Raw genomic sequence first — 18,070 nt, forward strand, 5'->3', positions numbered from 1 at the left:
CCCCGCACCGACCTTCTTGTGATACCCCGCGGTGGGGCCCGCCAGCCCCATGGGCCCGGGTCTCAGCAGAGCAGCAGCAGCAGCCCGGCCCCCCGTCATCCGCAGCGCCGCCATCTTCCCGAAATCCCCCCCCCCACCCCTCTGCGCACTGTTAGGAGAGCGTTACGTCACGCCCCGCCCCACGTGACCCACACGTGCGCCGGCCCCGCCCCCTCGCGAGGCGGTGATGCCGGGGTCGGAGGTCGCAGAGGGCGCGTACCCGACCCGACCCGCCCCTCCCGTCCCTGCAGCTGCTGCGCCGCATTGTTGTGCTGCCCGGGGCCGGCGCAGCCCTTTGCTCGGAGCCTGGGAAACGGCCCCTCCACGTCTGCGCACGTTGCCGGGTCCCCCCCGCGCACGGCGCTGTACCCACCAAAACACCCACTTCCACAGGCGGGTGACATGCCAGCCCCCTGCTATCCCAGCGCAGGCAGCCCGGGCCCGGGGCGCCACGCCTTTGTGCCCGCCGGGTTGGATTGTTGCAATTCACTCTGGCCTCGATCCGGCGAAGAGGGACGCGTGTAGATGAAGGACGTGCTGGGGGGATAGAGCGAGGACGAGATTTAGGACTGACGCCACAAGCCCCGCAGAAGCTCCAGTTGGTCCAAATGCTCACAGATTTACCCGGTGCCTGTTTCTGGCACTGGCCCCCCAGTGACTTCAGATCTCAATTCCAAGGCTCTGTCCTGATGTTCAGAGCCCTCTACAGGACTCACCGTGACAGATGATTGCCTCCCATGCTGTTTATCCCAAGCCTGAATTTGTCCCACCCCCCCTGAATTTGCTTTACTGTGCTGTAGTTTGTGGCACCTTAGAGACTAACAAATTTATTAGAGCATAAGCTTTCGTGGGCTACAACCCACTTCTTCGGATGCATATTGAGTGAAACATATCGAGGAGATATATATATACGCTCTAATAAATTTGTTAGTCTCTAAGGTGCCACAAGTACTCCTGTTCTTTTTGCGGATACAGACTAACACGGCTGCTACTCTGAAACCTGTGCTGTAGTTTGATAGCCAGCTAGTGAGGATTCACTATCCGAAAGCTAAATGCAGTAGCTCTCCTGTTGGTCTGTTTTGTTTGCTCCTGGCCGTTTTATTTGGCTTCGGGGGAGTGAGTGCAAACCGCGGCATCAAGCTTTTTGATGAATTAATATTCCCATTCCCAACATCTTTAAGACCTCGCTATCATATGATGCATTGCTAGTGTATCAGTTTTTAGACAGCATCCTGAACACCGTGGTTGGACGGGATGGGGAGAGCTTTGCAACTAGTTATTGTTTGAATTTCTTTGCAGCGTCCCCAGTAAGGGGCCAAGTGGGATGGGGGAGCTTTGCAAACACAGTACACATGACTATATTTAATTCCCATGGCGCATCTCCAGTGTTGCAGCCGAGGGAACTTTATAAATACAGTAATGAGTATTTAATTTCCTGTGCAGTGCACCCTCCTCCCCCCCGTGTTTACTGAATTTTCAGTTATGATGATGAATCCTGCAGGGGGGGGGGGGAGGATGAGCGGGGACACGGCAGCAGGACCTGAGCCATTTGCTATGGACTGAGCTGATCAGAGAGCCCAACCAAGCTCTTGAGCCTGTTGCCACACACAATATGGCGGCTAAGCCTGGGTCCTTCCCCTATCGTCAAGCCATGGCTAGGGCGACCTTCCCTAAGGCCCCTACGTGCCCAGGGCCCGAGGAGGCTACACAGGTGCCTGTAGGAATCCGTGCACGGGAAGGCCGTGAATCCCTACTCGGAAACGGCCGTTGCCGCGGAACTGTGTAGAGCGAGCTCCAGGCGGGCGTTCGCTCTTCTCTACGGGGCTGCGGTCAGCATCTGTGTGGGGGCGGTTCGGTCAGGCGCGCCAGGGGCAGCCCCACTGCTTGGCCGAGCTCGGCAGGCTGCGCAACCGAGGTAGCTGCACAAGATGGCGGCGGCCGGGGCTGAGGAGGAGGCAGCGGCGGCGGCGACGACGGCGGAGGAAGAGCGGCGGCGGGAGGGGGCTCGCGAGTCGGAGGGGGAGTGCGGGGACGAGGGCGACTCGGACTCCTCGGCGGACGGCGAGGATGAGGAGAAGGAGAACGAGGCCGAGATCCAGCGGCTGGAGGAGCAGGTAGGGGGCGGGGAGCCCCGCGTGGGGCCTGCCTCAGCGTGTCCCGTCCCGTGGCCCCGCGCACAGAGGCTTGCCGCGGGCCGCCGGGATCGCTGGGTGGGGGGGGGGTTCCGCGGCTGAGGCGCTAACGAGGCGGCGGGGCCAGCTTCGGGGTGCGCGGGAGGGAGCCCCTCCTTCCCGGCCCGCCGCCCTGGGGGCCTCGCGCGGGCCGAGCACCGTGCCCGGGTGCGGGTCTGGGCACTGTGCCTCGGGGGGCTTTAGGGTTTCCACAGTGGATCCCTTTCTCCCCCTGCCGCGGGAGGGAGCTGCGCCCGCCATTCTGGCATCTGCTCCTGGCTCCCCCAGGAGAACATCTTCCCCGCACCCCGTCCTGTCTCAGTGCCACGTGCTTCCTGAGCAGGAGATCCAGAGCTGCGCCTTTTCTGCCGGGCTTTCCATTCCTGTAGGACTCGTGAATGGGACCTGGCACCTGAGGGCTGGGGTCCATCCGGCCAGGCACCCTGCGGCCCCCCATCGCGGTGCTAGCTAGGCTGAGGGCTAGTCAGTGTTAAGGAGAAAAAAACACTTTCTATGATGTCCATAAACTTATAGTATCAATCGCCGCCCTTTCTGTGTTGCTCGTTGTCTTCATCTGTAAGGATCTTTAGGGCAGGGACTGTCTTCATGTGTATGTATAGCAGTGTCCTTGCATGTTGTGGGTGCTACTGGGCTGCAAATGATGAATGAAATATTGATATCCCTATGGAGCAAATGAATAAATAGGTGAGGGAGTCTGTATGAGAGTCCCTCATTAAATATTGGAGCATAGTTAGCATGTGGGGAGAGTGAGATTATTGTGAACCAATGGACTAGGAATGTGATATTATTGATGGGTGAATTTGTGGAAGAAAGTGAGTATACTGGGTTAAACTTTTAGGCGTGGGTAATTCTCCTTTCGTGTATATCCATTTTGTAGTGTTAATCCAGGATTGTATAACTCTGCTGTCTCTTGCAAAGGATTAAGAAATCCTTTCAGTTTATATATAGTCTCAATTTCTTTGATCACATCCCGGAACTGCTTTCAAAAAATCAAGTATCAAATTCCAAGCTTTATAATCATGTGAAATGTATGGAAATTACACTGTTCCTAAACTTTGTGTGTGTTGTCTATTAGTTTGAGAATTGAAAGGTGTACCTTCACTGGCCATCTTGCTACAGAGCCTTTTCAGTTGGAGACACTCTCAGTATTTCTACAAAAGTGTGCTAATTGCTCTCAGTTTCAGAGTGGTAATTATGAAAATGTTATACCTGTGTAAAGAAGACCTCCTATTGTGTAATCCTTCAGCAATTTAATTGCTATGGCAAACTATGGAATAGCTGCTAACTTCAGAGGGGTTTCTTTATGCACTGATTACTGAAATAATTGATGGTTGTGGCCAGAAGCAGCAATTTTTGAGGACTAATATAGTTTGAGAGCATGCAGTCCATTTCAGCACCAGACATTCAAGGTGGACCCTACAGTAACAAGTCTAGGGATTTTTCTGAGCTTGACAGACACTGAGAAAAGGGAGGCAGAATCTTAATGAGAAGAGAACTTCAGTCTTTTGACAGCTCAGAACTACTGTACCTTGTAGATGAGAACTGCTTTTGTTGGCTATTCCAGTTACTGTAGGAGAAGCTGAAACTCTTTTGGGTTTTTATACTAGTTTACTAGAGCAAATTCTCAGTTTTGTTAAACAATGTTATTGAAAAGTGGAGATTAACGCAGTTTGGATACATACTCTCATTTTTACCATTGAAATGATGACTTGGTCAATATGCACAACTGCTCAGTGAGGCTTGCAGGCACTCGCTTGTTATGCTTATCACCTGAGGATCCACATATTAAACAGTGGTTTCTTGCTCTGAGAGCCTAATTCAACCCTCTATGTCTTCTTTATAAACCTGACTTCTTTCATTTTGTGCCCTCATTGGGTTTTACAAACAATAACGAAACCTTGCACTACCCCATGAGGGACGGTGGAAGGTGTATGTATTGTATTCATCTGACATGAACAGACTGAGGCTATGTCTACACTACCACTTAGGTCGGTGTAACTTACGTTGCTCAGGGATGTGAATAAATCACCCCCTGAGCGACGACCAAAGCACCAGCTGCCACTGCTCGTTGAAGGTGGATTAATTAAATCGATGGAGAGCTCTCTCCCGTTGACTGAATGTGGCTGCGCTGCTATAAGATCTCTAGTGTAGCCATAATCTGAGACGCTGAAGTTCATAGAGTCGATGGCACAGTCCAAAATAGAACTCCGGAGTTCTGTATCCTAGTTTCCTGCTCAAACTGCTAGATGTACTCTGTCTTACATTTCTTTAAATCTCATTTTTAAAGCTTTCCATCAATGCATTTGACTATAACTGTCACTTGGACCTGATAAAACTGCTCCGCCAGGAAGGAGAGCTGGTAAAGCTTAGAAGAGCCCGCCAGAAGATGAGTGAACTCTTTCCACTTACTGAAGGTACAGGATGATTTCAGCTCACCCTTGAGTGTTATCCTTGTGAACCCCCCACTCCCATCCCATTTTTAGCAGCTGAACTGAACAGTTTGTAAAATATTTGCGTTGAATTTTAACATGAAGTCCATGCGACCAAATCAGACATCTTTGGGGATTACAGTCGTGGATGATTCTGGCTATAATGTCCAGTGTTGAGCATACAAACTCCTGCCAAAAGGTTAATATTTTGTAATCTTCTGAATATGATGCTGTTGAAAGTTGCAGATAGCCCTTGAGCCAGAAATTTATTTGTTTATTGATGGTACAGACAGCAGCTGAGTAAGCTTCCCTACACTGCCTGGCTGATGTGTCTTGGCCCTGACATGGAAGGACCTGCTCCAGAAGAGAGGGGGAGAACAGCCTCTGTGGCTATTCAATGATTGGCATCTGCAGTGTATCCAGAAGGGTATCATTGGTGCTGGTGATCCCTTGTGCTGTGGACCATTGTTCACTGGGAATTGAACTGACACCAATTATGCTCTTTTCACATAGGAATCATGGTAACATTCTGCCTTTACAAATAGAAATTTACCTATATATTTGGTGTCGTGGTGGTAAAATTGGCCAAAGCTTTAGTAAAATTAACCGTAGCTATCTGTAAAGGTTAAAAAAAGTGATACCAAAAAAATCACATTTTCAAACAATTCTATTTAGTGATGCCAAGTTAAACTAATTTCTTGTCTTTTGGACTCTCTTGAATATTCTTGGTAATGTACCTCCTAAAGTTCCTGCTGTCTTACAGAAATTTGGCTGGACTGGTTGAAGGATGAGATAAGAATGGCTTCTGAAAGCACCGATCGTGAGAAGGTTTATGAGTTGTTTGAGAGAGCTGTGAAAGACTATATCTGTAAGTTGCAAATACATCCTACAAAATAAACATTTGTAGCTTTGCATTGAAATCATCGCTTTCTTTTTTCCTAAGAAGGTGTTTTCTTATGGTTAATACTGAAACTGGATCAGAAGTATTAGTATGAAAAATACTCCCCCAAAGTTGTATTTATTTATTTATTTATTTGGATCTGTGAGGAAAAGCTGTTTAAAGCTGTTTAAAAGTAATAACTCACAATCTGTTGGTGACATAGTTCGAGATTTCAAGTTTGTGCAAATTGGAGAGAAGTCATTGAATGATTCAGATCTGTTGTGGGTAAAAACCTCACTTCTTCAGATGAGGTTTTTACCCACGAAAGCTTATGCCCAAATAAATCTGTTAGTCTTTAAGGTGCCACCTTGTTGTCTTTGTAGATACAGACTAACACGGCTACCCCCTGATACTTCAGATCTGTTGTATCATTTCATTTATTTCAGCGGGCAGCAGATGGTTAACACTACATTTTCTGGTTTTGTATCATGCTGTTACCTGATGAGGAGTGTTTCCCTAAAGCTATTGAATCGTGTATCCCATAATGAATTCTTCCATTCTCGTGTTTAGAAAGTGTTTTTAAAAGGCTTATTTTCAGTGCCTTGCATTTTTTCTGTAGACCTTATTTTGTTAGTTCCTGCTGTCTTTAATGTATTTCGTTGTGCCCACTGTCCATGAAAGCTTTTTCAGAGTAGGTTGCCATTAATACCACAAAGACACCATCCTTTATTAACCAAGTACCTCAGCCAGCCTACGCTTTACAGTGCTGGACCATGGGAACTCTCATTAAAAGAGAGACAAATATCTGGTACTTGTCTGCACCTCTTCACCAGGCGATGGCTGCTGCTAAGTACCTAATTTATTGCGCTGAACAACCAGGTTTGCTTCATGTATTGTGGTGGAGCTAGCTGTGAATTGAATCGGCAGATATTATGGAGGTGTCAGTAGTGGCTTCATAGTTAATTGTTCAGATCTGCAGGCAAAGCCACTCTTGAATATCTAAAAACCATGTGAAAAGGAATTATTCCCTGACCTGTCATAATTGAATTGATCTCCAAGAAAAGTGACAGAACTGCTCACCCAGCACTTCTTATCTCTATTTCCAACAGACCCTTACTTTTTGTTTTTCTTGATTTTTTTTTTACACTATGTTTTATGATAGTTTGATTAGAGCAGTAAAAATAAACACTCAAAACTAAAGGGAAAGATAGGGTGCTAGTTTTCTAATTTGGAATGACACGTGGGGGAGTGGGACCTATGGAACTTGGGAGATGAATGGCCCTTTGGGTTTTGTTGTGGAGCTGGGAACAGAGTGGAGGGCTATGGAGTCACATGGGAGCTCGGGTGCTCCGCCCTGCTCTCTGGCTCTGCTTTGCAGCTCTTCTGCCAACTTCTTTGTCCTTTCTTGCTTGTCCGTGCTGTCCCTATGTATGTCCCGCTCATCTCCCCTCCCACTCTTCCCTGCAGGCATTAAGAGTTTGGAGTTTTCATAAACATTACAGAATAGAGCAGGTTGGAAAATGGATTTTCCATCCCATGAAAAATTTTTGAGGTGTCTAGAGTGTTTTTGTCTTGATTAGGGACAAAAAGTCAAATTGTTGATTTTTTGTTTTTGTTTTTTTGTTGAATGAAGTTCTGAAAAAAGCTTTGTTTTGGGACATTTGGAATGTTTTATTTTGATTTCAACCATTCTTTATATATATTTTAATATGAATAAAGTAAATTTAGAAACAAAATCAAAACATTCCATTCTAAAAACGTCTGTGTGTTTTTCCAGGTTTTTTTTAGAAACAAAATTTGCCAATCTATACATTTTCACAAAATAATTGGTTTTGGCAAAACAGCATTTTCTGATAGAAAACTGTTTTGATAGAATTTTTTGACCAGCTCTATTACAGAAAATCTTGCATCCATCATTTTCAGCCTGATATCATACCTTGCTTAACGTACACACACCAGTATGGAACTACATGCGGAACGACATACAGAGACACTTAAGAAATCCACATCAATCCACTACTCATTGAAAGACATGAGTGTAATAGTTAACATGGCTGGCATTTAAGGATGCCTGTTGGTAGGTTAGGTAGAAGTATGTGAACTCTGGGAAGGGGGAGGTAGTTGAGGTTGCAGGGGAACTGGTGAGTGGATTACACTTGGGGTTTTGAGTGACTTGCTTTTTAGGGTATGTGATGAAAAGTTATGCAGTCTGGTATCCTTGGTTCTCATTGCCAGGGTATCTGTGCCCTTAACTGGCAGAGAAATTAGAATAATAGAAATGTCGGGCTGGAAGGGACCTCAAAAAGTCAAGCCCGACCCCCTGTGCTGAGGCTGGACCAGGTATACCTAGACCATCCCTGACAGATGTTTGTCCAATCTGTTTTTATAAACCTCCAATAATGGGGATTCTACAACCTCTCTTGGAAGCCTGTTCCAGAGATCAGCTACCCTTATAGCTAGAAAGTTTTTCCTAATATCTAACATAAATCTCCCTTGTTGCAGATTAAGCCCATCACTTCTTGTCCTACGTTCATTGGACAGGGAGAACAACTGATCACCATCCTCTTTATAAGAGACCTTAACATGAGGCTTCAGCAGTGCTGAGTGGGACAGTTACCTCCCCTGTCTTGCATATGACCATCCTGTTAATACACCCTAGAATGATATTAGCCTTTTTTGCAATTGCATCACATTGTTGACTCATTCAATTTATGATCCACTATGACCCCCCGATCCTTTTCTGCAGAACAACCACCTACCCTATTATCCCCCGTTGTGTAATTGTGCATTTGATTTTTGTTCCTATGCGAAATAATTTGCACTTGTCTTTTATTAAATTTCATCTTGTTGATTTCAGACCATTTCTCTAATTTGTCAGGATCATTTTGAATTCTAATCCTGGCCTTCAAAGTGCTTGCAACCCCTCCCAGCTTGATGTCATCTGAAGATTTTATAAACATACTCTCTACTCCATTATCCAAGTCATTAATGAAACTATTGAATAGTACCAAACCCAGGACTGACTCTTGTGGGACCTCACTAGATACACCCTCACAGTTTGACAGCAAAGCATTGATAACTATTCTTTGAGAACGGTCTTTCAACCAGTTGTGCACCCACCTTATAATAATTTCATCTAGACCACGTTTCCCTAATTTGCTTATGAGGATGTCATGTGGGACTGTGTCAAAAGTCTTACTAAAACCAAGATATTGTCTATTGCTGCTCCGCTATCCACTAGGACAGTAACCCTGTCAAATTGTATTGGGGTAAGAGTGCAGCATGAAAGAATATTTTAGTTTCTCTTTTCCTTTGTGGAAGTGTAGGGTGCAAGGAAAGTATATTGTTAGTATGAAAGATTCTGTGTATATGCTATAAACACTTGATTTGGGAAGTAGAAGGGAGACTTTTTTCCTAGGAGAAGATTTTACTTCATTGTTTCTGATGACTTTTGTTTAGGTCCTGAAATCTGGCTCGAGTATGCTCAGTATTCGATCGGTGGCATTGGTGAGGAAGGCGGGATTGAGAAAGTTCGCTCAATTTTTGAAAGAGCGCTGACTGCAGTTGGCTTACATGTGACAAAAGGAACAGCTATCTGGGAAGCTTACCGTGAGTTTGAAAATGCCATCTTGGAAACAGTACAGGTAAAGTCCAGATTTTTCTGTTATCTCAGGAGTGAGCAAATGGTGGTGTTAGTTCCAATAGGCCTCTCAACAATCAATGCATCTGTTCCATCGCTGTGGGCTGGCGTCATTTGTAATGCACGCAATGAGGAACCTCAGTCCAGATATTCGTTTCCTTCCTGCTTTTGAGTTGGCTTGACACTCAGAAAAATAGCTTTAAATTAAACCAAATATTGCGTTATTAAACACTTGTTTTTTCTCAATAAATATTTATCGACAAAACTCACCCATATTTGTTTTCTATCTTTGGAGATTTTCTACCTTTTCCTCAGAATTCATTCATTTTCTTCTTCTGTGTGAGTGAATATTGGATTCCAGACAAAATTTCCAGAGCATATTTTCTCTCTGAAATATGCAAGCATAAAGCCTAAAAAAATAGTCCCACAACCTGGCTGATAACATTACCACTCCTGTTTCTTGGTAGTTTACAAAATAAGACATTGAAAGAGCCACTCTCAGAATGCTAATAACTATTTAAATAGGGGTAATTGGAGATCATAGTCTTAAGGAATCCAGTCTTTAGTCAGGGTTGTTAGGGTACCTGGAAGTCTTAGAGGATACATTTTGTGTATGAACTTCAGGGGTTTATTAAATCAGGTTAGAAACTGTCTTACAGTTACTGACATTGGGCTTGTGAATTGCCATTATCACATGTCACTGTCTTCATCAAGTACTGTAATAGGCTTGTTGTGATCGTAAACATAATTTACAAATGTATGTTCATCTCAGTTCTTGGTGAGAAATGCTACTTGCATGCCTTAGACCTCTAGGCTGAGCAGCTTTCCTGTTGTGCGCTTGTACAGTTCTGTCACATGAGACGCTTGTTTGTCATGTCTGCTTTTTAAAGGTTGTCATTTGGATCTGAGGTCTCTGTTACGTAGAATTGCACTTGGGTTTATTGTTTATCAACCCAGGACCCAAGGGAGTTGGGTAATGCTCAGTATATCTTTGTTTGTAGCCAGCTGCTGGCAGTATTCCTTCCCCTGAACAGCAGCAGACAGTCTGTGCACAGCTTGAGAAGATCCACACGCTCTTTAGGCGCCAGCTGGGGCTCCCGCTGCTAGGTAAGAGTCTATGAACTTGAGAAGACTGCATTAATAAGGCTGTAAGTCCTCCTTGAGTTGGGCAGTGATTATGCCACTGAGTTCTCCTTTTTGGTCATGCCACAGAAAATGCTGCTGCGGTTGTGTATTTTTGAAGTGATCAGTCATGGATGTGTCATTCTGGGGGCTTCAAAGACTTTCTGTGCCTCTGCTTTGTTTGGAATATTTTGCTTACTAATTGATAAATTGATTTTTGCAACGCTTAAGGAAATAGATATTTCCAAAAAAATCTTTTAGTGCTTTACATACTTTGGTATAATGTGTCTTACAATTTAAACTAGGAACTTTTAAACAGAAGACAGGCATGAAGATGCCATGGCTATAGGCATGGTATAAGAGTAGATCTGGGTGGGAAACTGTTTTCTTGTCCCACTAAAGCTTTTGAGATTTCAGCCATTTTTTCCATTCCCCATCAGGATAAAACAGAGACCTCTTGAGGTTTTTCCAGGAGAGGGGAAAAAAAAAAAGAGCCTGCACCCTAAACTAGCCAATAGCCTGCTGCTTAGGGCGCACACCTGGAATGTGGGAGACCTGGGTTCAGGTCCCTGCTCTGCCTAACGTGGAGCAGGTTCAAAAAAAATTTAGTTGAAAAATTCCCGACCAGCTTTATGTAAGAGCCTAGGTTGATAGTTGGGAATACATACTAGCTGCTGCTTTATCTTAGCTTTTGGTGTTCCCCCTAATGTCCTTTAAGGTTGCCAGCTCCATCATGCTTTCACTTGATACCCTCTGTGTCCTCTTCCTTTAAGAGTCTAACCAAACCCAGATAAACACAGTTCTCTCACTTTTTTTGACTTGCACACTAAAACAATTTGGCTTGTTCTCTCCCTTCCCTAAAGCCTTAGAGTAATCTTGCTGTGTTTTTGTTCAAAACCATTGATGTTTTAAAAACAGTTCATCTTGAGTTTGAATTAGATTGCACTATGTAGGAACTGTTACCTCAGCCCTTTAACCAACTGGCCAAACTTTACAACTAAGTATACATACATGACAGCATCAAAACTCATGATGCTAAGTTCAGATTACTTAGTAAAATAATTTTCAGTTGCTTTGGTTCTTTGTATATATTAATAGACATGGAAGCCACATATGCTGAATATGAAGAATGGTCAGAGGATCCTATACCTGAAGCAGTAATAAAGAACTACAAGAAAGCACTGCAGCAGATGGAAAAGAGTAAACCATATGAAGAAGCACTGGTAACTATTTTAAGCATGTGTTGTGAGACTAAGCAACCTGTTTAGAAAAAACAACCACAGAAGTAAACCAGTGACTTTGAAAACCCTTTTCAGCAGTAAGCAACGTAAGGGAAACTTTCCAGCTGTCTGTATTATTATAGACACTGTTGAGAATTTTATAGCAGCTTGAAATAGTACTGTCTATACCAGAGTGGGCAAACTCTGGCCCGCGGGACCCTCCTGCCTGGCCCCTGAGCTCCTGGCCCGGGAGGTTCTCCCCCAGCCCCTCCCTTCCTGTTATGCCTCCCCCGCAGCCTCCGCTCGCCCTGCCACCGGCGCATTGCTCTGGGTGGCGGGGCTGCAAGCTCCTGGGGCAGAGCCTGGCCTGACCTGGTGCTTTGTGCTGCGCGGTGAGTGGCTTTAGCGCCACCGGTGCTCCAGGCAGCGCGGTAAGGGGGCAGGGAGCGGGGGGGGGGGTCGGATAGAGGGCAGTTGGATAGAGGCCACGCCCCCCTCCCCTAACCGTCCCTCCATACAATTTCCAAAACCCAATGCGGCCCTCAGGCCAAAAAGTTTGCCTGCCCCTGGTCTATACAGTGACACCTGCATCAAGATTCACTCTACAATATCCCTATGGTGCCCATTAGAATTCTTGTTAGTTTTCCAGACCTTGTGATCTCTTAGGGATAGAATTGTATAGTTGAACCCTCCCAGAGTCTGACGTGTATTCAGAGATCAGTGAAAATCAAAGGCCAGAATCCAGTTCCACTGCTTAGGATTCTCCCAGATCTGCTGATGTTTTTGAGGCTAAACACTTGTTCTTCAGAATATTGTTTTTGGCCTGTAAAATGCTGTTTTGATTTAAGGTTGATCTGCTTATTTTCCTGACTCTATTTCCTTTTTATACTCATGTTTGTGTTCTAGCTGGTTGCTGAAACACCAAAGCTAGCAGAATATCAAGCCTATATTGACTTTGAAATGAAAGCAGGGGATCCAGCTCGCATTCAGTTAATCTATGAGTGTGCTCTGGCTGAGAACTGCCTTGTGCCTGATCTGTGGGCGCGTTACAATCAGTATCTGGTAAGGAAAGCAAAAGAATATGATCTTTACCCTATTTTGTAGCCATAAGTGTCTACTTGGACTCTATGTTGGATTCTGCCTCAGTTTCCTCCTTTCACGTAAGCTGTCAGGCCAACTAACCGGACAGGTGACCAGATGTCCTGATTTTTATAGGGACAGTCCTGATATTTGGGGCTTTGCCTTACATAGGCACCTATTATCCCCCCACCCTGCCCGATTTTTCACACTTGCTATCTAGTCATCCTAAGCTGCATCAATGAAGTTTTCACCAGTATCTCTTTCCCTTTTCTCAGGGATGCATTTCTTGTTCAAACACAGACACGCTTTGACATTGATCAGAACAGGTAAACTGGGTCCTGCCCTCTGGTCCATCCCAATGTGTTTTGTGTGTGGATGGGAAGGCGGTTAGAGGCAACACCCAAGTCAGAGCCCAGGTTAACTCTGCAGTGAAGACATACCCATACTGAGCTGCTTCCTAGTCTCCATTCTTCCCTCCTGGAAGGTATTGAGTAAGGCACAGGTGCTATACCTAGTTCCCTTAAAGGGGGTGTCTTATGCTGTGAGGCTAAATTATTTTTTCTTTCTTGCACTCTAAGTGACTAAGGGGTTATTGGGGATTCATTCAATGCTTTTATTACATCTGTCTCATTCTGTCTGGTAGCATAGCAGAATGGGTTAATTGATAAAGTGGGACCAACCTTATACCCTGTTACACTGTAGCATATCTCCTCTCCCTTTTGATGTGCTCAACTTGAAACTACAAGTCTCAAACTTTTATGTGAAATCAAAACGTGCTTTTTTTTGAAGTCAGCAATTTTTTTTTTTGTAATATTGTATCCATCTGTGATGGTGGCTGTCTAATGAGAGGAGCAGTGGGCTATTTTGCATCCTTTAATTAATTGTGTGGTTATTTTAGGACCGGCAGTTGAAAGTGAAAGAATTGGTACTCTCAGCACATGATCGAGCTGTTAGGAATTGTCCCTGGACTGTTGGGCTGTGGAATCGGTACCTTTTAGCAATGGAGAGGCACAGAGTTGATCATCAGATTGTTTCTGGTAAGGAAATACTGCTGTCATTAGTGTCCGGACCAGGATGTTTTCTTGTTGACGAATGGTGATGTGCATAGTATTCAACAAGGAATCTGAACCCATTCTGAAATATCTCTAAAACTAGGTTGGCTTAATGGAAACACAGTGGAACCATTTTACAGTAAAGTCTCTTTCCTGGAACAATTTCACGTTTAAACTGAGGTTTCGTTATAACCATAATTGCACATTACTGAATTGAAACAGATTTGCAATTTTCCTACTAATTTGCCAAATCAGAATTTATTATATACAGGTTCCACTGCATCATTCAGTTTTCTGAAGTGTAACTTTTGGTTCATAAAACCACAGAAATAGCCCCCTCCCATCCCCCAATCTATTAACTCCAGTTATTGGCAAAGGGAACAAAAGCAAATACATGTTTGCTTTTATTTTTCCCCCTAGAAAACTTTGAAAAGGCTTTGAATGCTGGCTTTATTCAGGCTACGGATTATGTAGAGATCTGGCAGGCATATCTTGATTATCTAAGAAGAAGGGTGGATTTTACACAAGGTAACTATATATAAACTTATGAGAGTAACTCACCTTAGTTTAAATTCTTTGCTCTGTGTAGCCTTTAGAAATGGCAATATACTCTTCTTAAAGAGCCTCTAATAATTGTATTTAAGATGTTATTAATTGTGGAGGAAATAGTCATTTGGCATTTATTAAAACACAACTTGTACAGTTCACTAAATCAGTTCCTAGTTGAATAGATTGTCCCAAAATTCTTTCTCTGTTTTCGATCTCCTGTGGCTCTATTTGTCCTTTTAAACTCCATATGCAATGACTTCTGCTGAAGTGAAAAATGCTTTTTGAAAAAACAAAATTTCTGTTGGTGAAAGTGGATTTCTTCTTTGTGCTGGACGTTAGTGAAGAAACCATAGTAGGCTAAAGGAAACGGAAATCATTATTTTAAGGTGCAGATATATTTCTCTGTCTTTCTAAAGACTCAAGTAAAGAACTAGAAGAGCTGAGGTCTGCATTTGCACGTGCAGTGGAATATTTAAAACAAGAGGTGGAAGAACGTAAGTCAGAGCTTTGAAATATTCTCATTCTTTTCACTCCAAAATGGCTTATTTTCTATTCTGTGCGTGTTACGTTGAAGCTGAGGTGTATTTATTTTCTGATAATGTTTTAACGGGGCGGCTCTACGTATTTTGCCGCCCCAAGCACGGCAGTCAGCGGCTTTCGGCGGTGTGACTGCGGGAAGTCCGGCTGGTAACGCAGATTTGGCGGCATGCTTGCGGGAGGTCTGCTGGTTCTGCGGCTTCGGCGTACCCGCTGCCGAATTGTCGCAGAAGCCGTGGGACCGGCGGACCTCCCACAGGCATGCCGCCGAAGGCTCCCTGACTGCCGCCCCCACAGCGACCGGCAGGCCACCTCGCTTGGTGCGCTGGTGCCTGGAGCCGCCCCTGTGTTTTTAAGCTTGGACCACAAATATAGTGAATCTGTAATGTGAGTCTTTTACTGTAGTGTTACAAATACTTTGCTTGTGAATCACTGCTTTTAAACATGCGTCAAACAACTCTGCTTTTTTTTTCATCTGAAGGTTTTAGTGAAAGTGGGGATCCATCCTGCACTATAATGCAGAACTGGGCAAGGATTGAGGTAATATTTTCATCAATCTGTTGTATTTAAACTGTGTTGCTAGTGGAAGTTATCTTTTTAGAAATCTGTGTTTATAGAGGTGTACAGACTCCTTCCTCTGTACACCTCTATAAACTTGGGCCCTTGTGTTAGTGATCTGTATAGCTGAGGCTTTCTCCTTATTCCACCACAACCACTACAAACTGATCAGCCACCCACGGTGTACCTGAAGGCATGAGTTCAAAGACCCTGAGTAGGCAGCAGTCTGATTCAGATAGAAACAAGACTCATGGTTTCTGTTCCTTGCTTTGCCACAACTTTGTGCAACTTTGGATAAGTCACCTCTCTCTCTCTCTCTCTCTCTCTCCCTCTCATTTCTTTCCACCTATAAAAGGGGATATATGCCTAACTTGCACGGATATTATAATCACAACGTGCTTTGGTTTCCTCAAATTAAAGGTGCTAATGAAGAGCATTTCAGTAGTACTGGCTTAGAAACTTTCCTATTCAAATAGAGCATCTATTGTATCGTATAAATATGAAGAAAGATGTTTTCATGTTTCATTATTTTTAAAGGTGTTCAGTCATGAATAACAGCATTTGAAATTAAAGACATTCAGAAATATTTAAATAAGATCTTATATAATGTATAAACTGAAATATGCCTGGCAACCAGAGGCCAACATTGGGATGAGAAGAGCTCTACCTGGAGAAGTTAGCTTTCAATAGCAATAATTTATTTTGACATTTCTTGTGTGTCACTTAAAGGGTTTGCAAAGTGTGATGAATGTGCCTTTCTGGTTTCCGCTGTGTGTGGATGATTCTTACCTATATTGAATTTTTTTAATGTTGCCTTTTTAGGCTCGCCTGTGTAACAATATGCAGAAGGCCAGAGAGCTCTGGGACAGCATTATGACTAAAGGGAATGCCAAATACGCCAATATGTGGTTAGAATACTATAACTTGGAACGGTAAGGACTTGACTTAATGAAGCAGTGATTTAATTTCTTCCTCAGTTTCTCCATTTGCAAGATGGGTTCAATGTGGTCATGTTTTTTTAATGTTTAAGTGCTTTTGAGATCTTCTAGGGCGGGGATTCTCAAACTGGGGGTCGGGACCCCTCAGGGGGTCACAAGGTTATGGCCTGAGGGGTCACGAGCAGTCAGCCTCCACACCAAACCCCACTTTGCCTCCAGCATTTATAATACTGTTAAATATAAAAAAAAGTGTTTTTAATTTATAAGTGGGGGGGGTCTCACTCAGAGGCTTGCTGTGTGAAAGGGGTCATCACTACAAAAGTTTGAGAACCGCTGTTCTAGGGAAAGACGCTGTAGAATTGCTAAGTTTTATAATAATGGGTTATACGTGTTATCTGGGAGCGAAAGCAGCGAATAGAAGTGCTCCTTAATTTCTCCAATTCAGGGCCCATGGAGATACCCAGCACTGTAGGAAGGCCTTGCATCGAGCTGTGCAGTGCACAAGTGACTATCCAGAGCATGTCTGTGAGGTGCTGCTCGCTCTGGAGAGGATAGAAGGTAACTTCTATAGCCCACTATCGTGTCACTTTCTTGGTTTATTAAGTCCAAAGTTATTGCCCAGGGCACTCTTATGTAGTGAACTCTAAGCTAGTGGTGAAGTAGAACGGTAGTCCTGTATTGTTCTGATACAGTGCATTTGCTTCAACCTTTTAAACTTTAGCAAGAAACCTCTACTTTCAGTGAAGTTCTGGGCAGGAAAAATTCTTTACTGTGGATCTGATCCAGAGCCCATTGAAGTCAATGGGATTCTTTCAATTGACTTCAGTGCACTTTGCATCACACCCTATAAAAGGCTTCCATTGTATTTGATTTTATTCTAATCTTTTTCAAGCCCACTAGATAGATTAGGACTTCGTTTTTGCGTTGTGTCTAATGATAGGTAATATTGAGGGATATTTTCAAAAGTTTCATTCTTACTTTAGTAAATGTGTTTTTTCCCAAATTATGGGAAGAGTAAAAATCATTTTTTGTATCCTATAGGCACTTTAGAAGACTGGGATGCAGCTGTTCAAAAAACAGAAAATAGACTAGCTCGAGTTAATGAACAAAGAGTAAAGGTCAGAATTTCTTTATATGAACTATCTGAGAAATCAATAGGAAACAGTTATTCCAAGGTCATCTTTACAGGAGTGTTTTGACTTAAGCTTCTTCTGTCAAGCCCCACAAATGATCTTGAAATATCCTCAAGACTAAGGCCTTGTCTACACTGGCAAGTTACTGCGCAGTAAAGCAGCTTTCTGTGGTGTAATTCCTGAGGTGTACACACTGCCAAGCCACTAGTGCGCAGAAACTCCTCAGTTGCAGCATTGCAAAAAAAACCAACTACCTCGAGGAGAGTCATAAGCCTTAAAGCGCAGAGGCTCCAGCGCTGTATTTGCGCTGTAATGTGTTTACACAGCCGAAGGCCATCAATTGGCCTCCAGAAGTGTCCCTTAATCCCTCAAGTGGCTGCTCTGCTCATTGTTTTGAACTTGGCTGGCCTTTCCCCTTTCAAAGCTCCCTTTCTGACAGCCATTGTGTGCTGTGCTGATCTGCTCTGGGACACAAAGCAAACCATTAATGTGGAATGCTCCTGTCATTGAACACAGAGGCAGGTATGGTGTGTGTGTGTCACACAGATTGCTGTGCAGAGACCTGGGGAGGGAGACAGGGGCTGATGTTGGGGTTTCCCCCTGCCTCAGGACTGGTTGCTTCCTGCTGCTGTCTGAACTTACAAGACGGCATGCTGACACACTCTCTGTCCCCCAAAACACACTGTCTCTCCCTCCCCCCC

The 18,070-nt window shown here is 44.1% G+C and overlaps 2 protein-coding genes across 2 annotated transcripts in view; one reads left to right on the top strand and one right to left on the bottom strand.

Annotated features, from left to right (window-relative positions):
- Positions 1–125, bottom strand: part of ISCU (iron-sulfur cluster assembly enzyme) — a 2,569-nt gene extending 2,444 nt beyond the window's left edge. The window contains exon 1 of the mRNA XM_026657010.1: positions 13–125. Coding sequence (XP_026512795.1) covers positions 13–114 — 102 coding nt within the window. The 5' untranslated portion in view covers positions 115–125. The remainder of the gene's footprint in view (positions 1–12) is intronic.
- Positions 126–1,967: 1,842 nt separating this feature from the next.
- SART3 (spliceosome associated factor 3, U4/U6 recycling protein) overlaps positions 1,968–18,070 on the top strand; it is a 23,523-nt gene continuing 7,420 nt past the window's right edge. The window contains exons 1-14 of the mRNA XM_026656901.1: positions 1,968–2,153; positions 4,519–4,645; positions 5,424–5,528; positions 9,000–9,184; positions 10,182–10,287; positions 11,401–11,525; positions 12,429–12,584; positions 13,501–13,639; positions 14,075–14,182; positions 14,620–14,697; positions 15,222–15,280; positions 16,121–16,230; positions 16,682–16,794; positions 17,278–17,354. Coding sequence (XP_026512686.1) covers positions 1,968–2,153; positions 4,519–4,645; positions 5,424–5,528; positions 9,000–9,184; positions 10,182–10,287; positions 11,401–11,525; positions 12,429–12,584; positions 13,501–13,639; positions 14,075–14,182; positions 14,620–14,697; positions 15,222–15,280; positions 16,121–16,230; positions 16,682–16,794; positions 17,278–17,354 — 1,674 coding nt within the window. The remainder of the gene's footprint in view (positions 2,154–4,518; positions 4,646–5,423; positions 5,529–8,999; positions 9,185–10,181; positions 10,288–11,400; positions 11,526–12,428; positions 12,585–13,500; positions 13,640–14,074; positions 14,183–14,619; positions 14,698–15,221; positions 15,281–16,120; positions 16,231–16,681; positions 16,795–17,277; positions 17,355–18,070) is intronic.

Source organism: Terrapene carolina, unplaced genomic scaffold (genome assembly GCF_002925995.2).
Source record: "Terrapene carolina triunguis isolate 2854851 unplaced genomic scaffold, T_m_triunguis-2.0 Scaffold234, whole genome shotgun sequence".
Taxonomy (NCBI): Eukaryota; Metazoa; Chordata; order Testudines; family Emydidae; genus Terrapene; species Terrapene triunguis.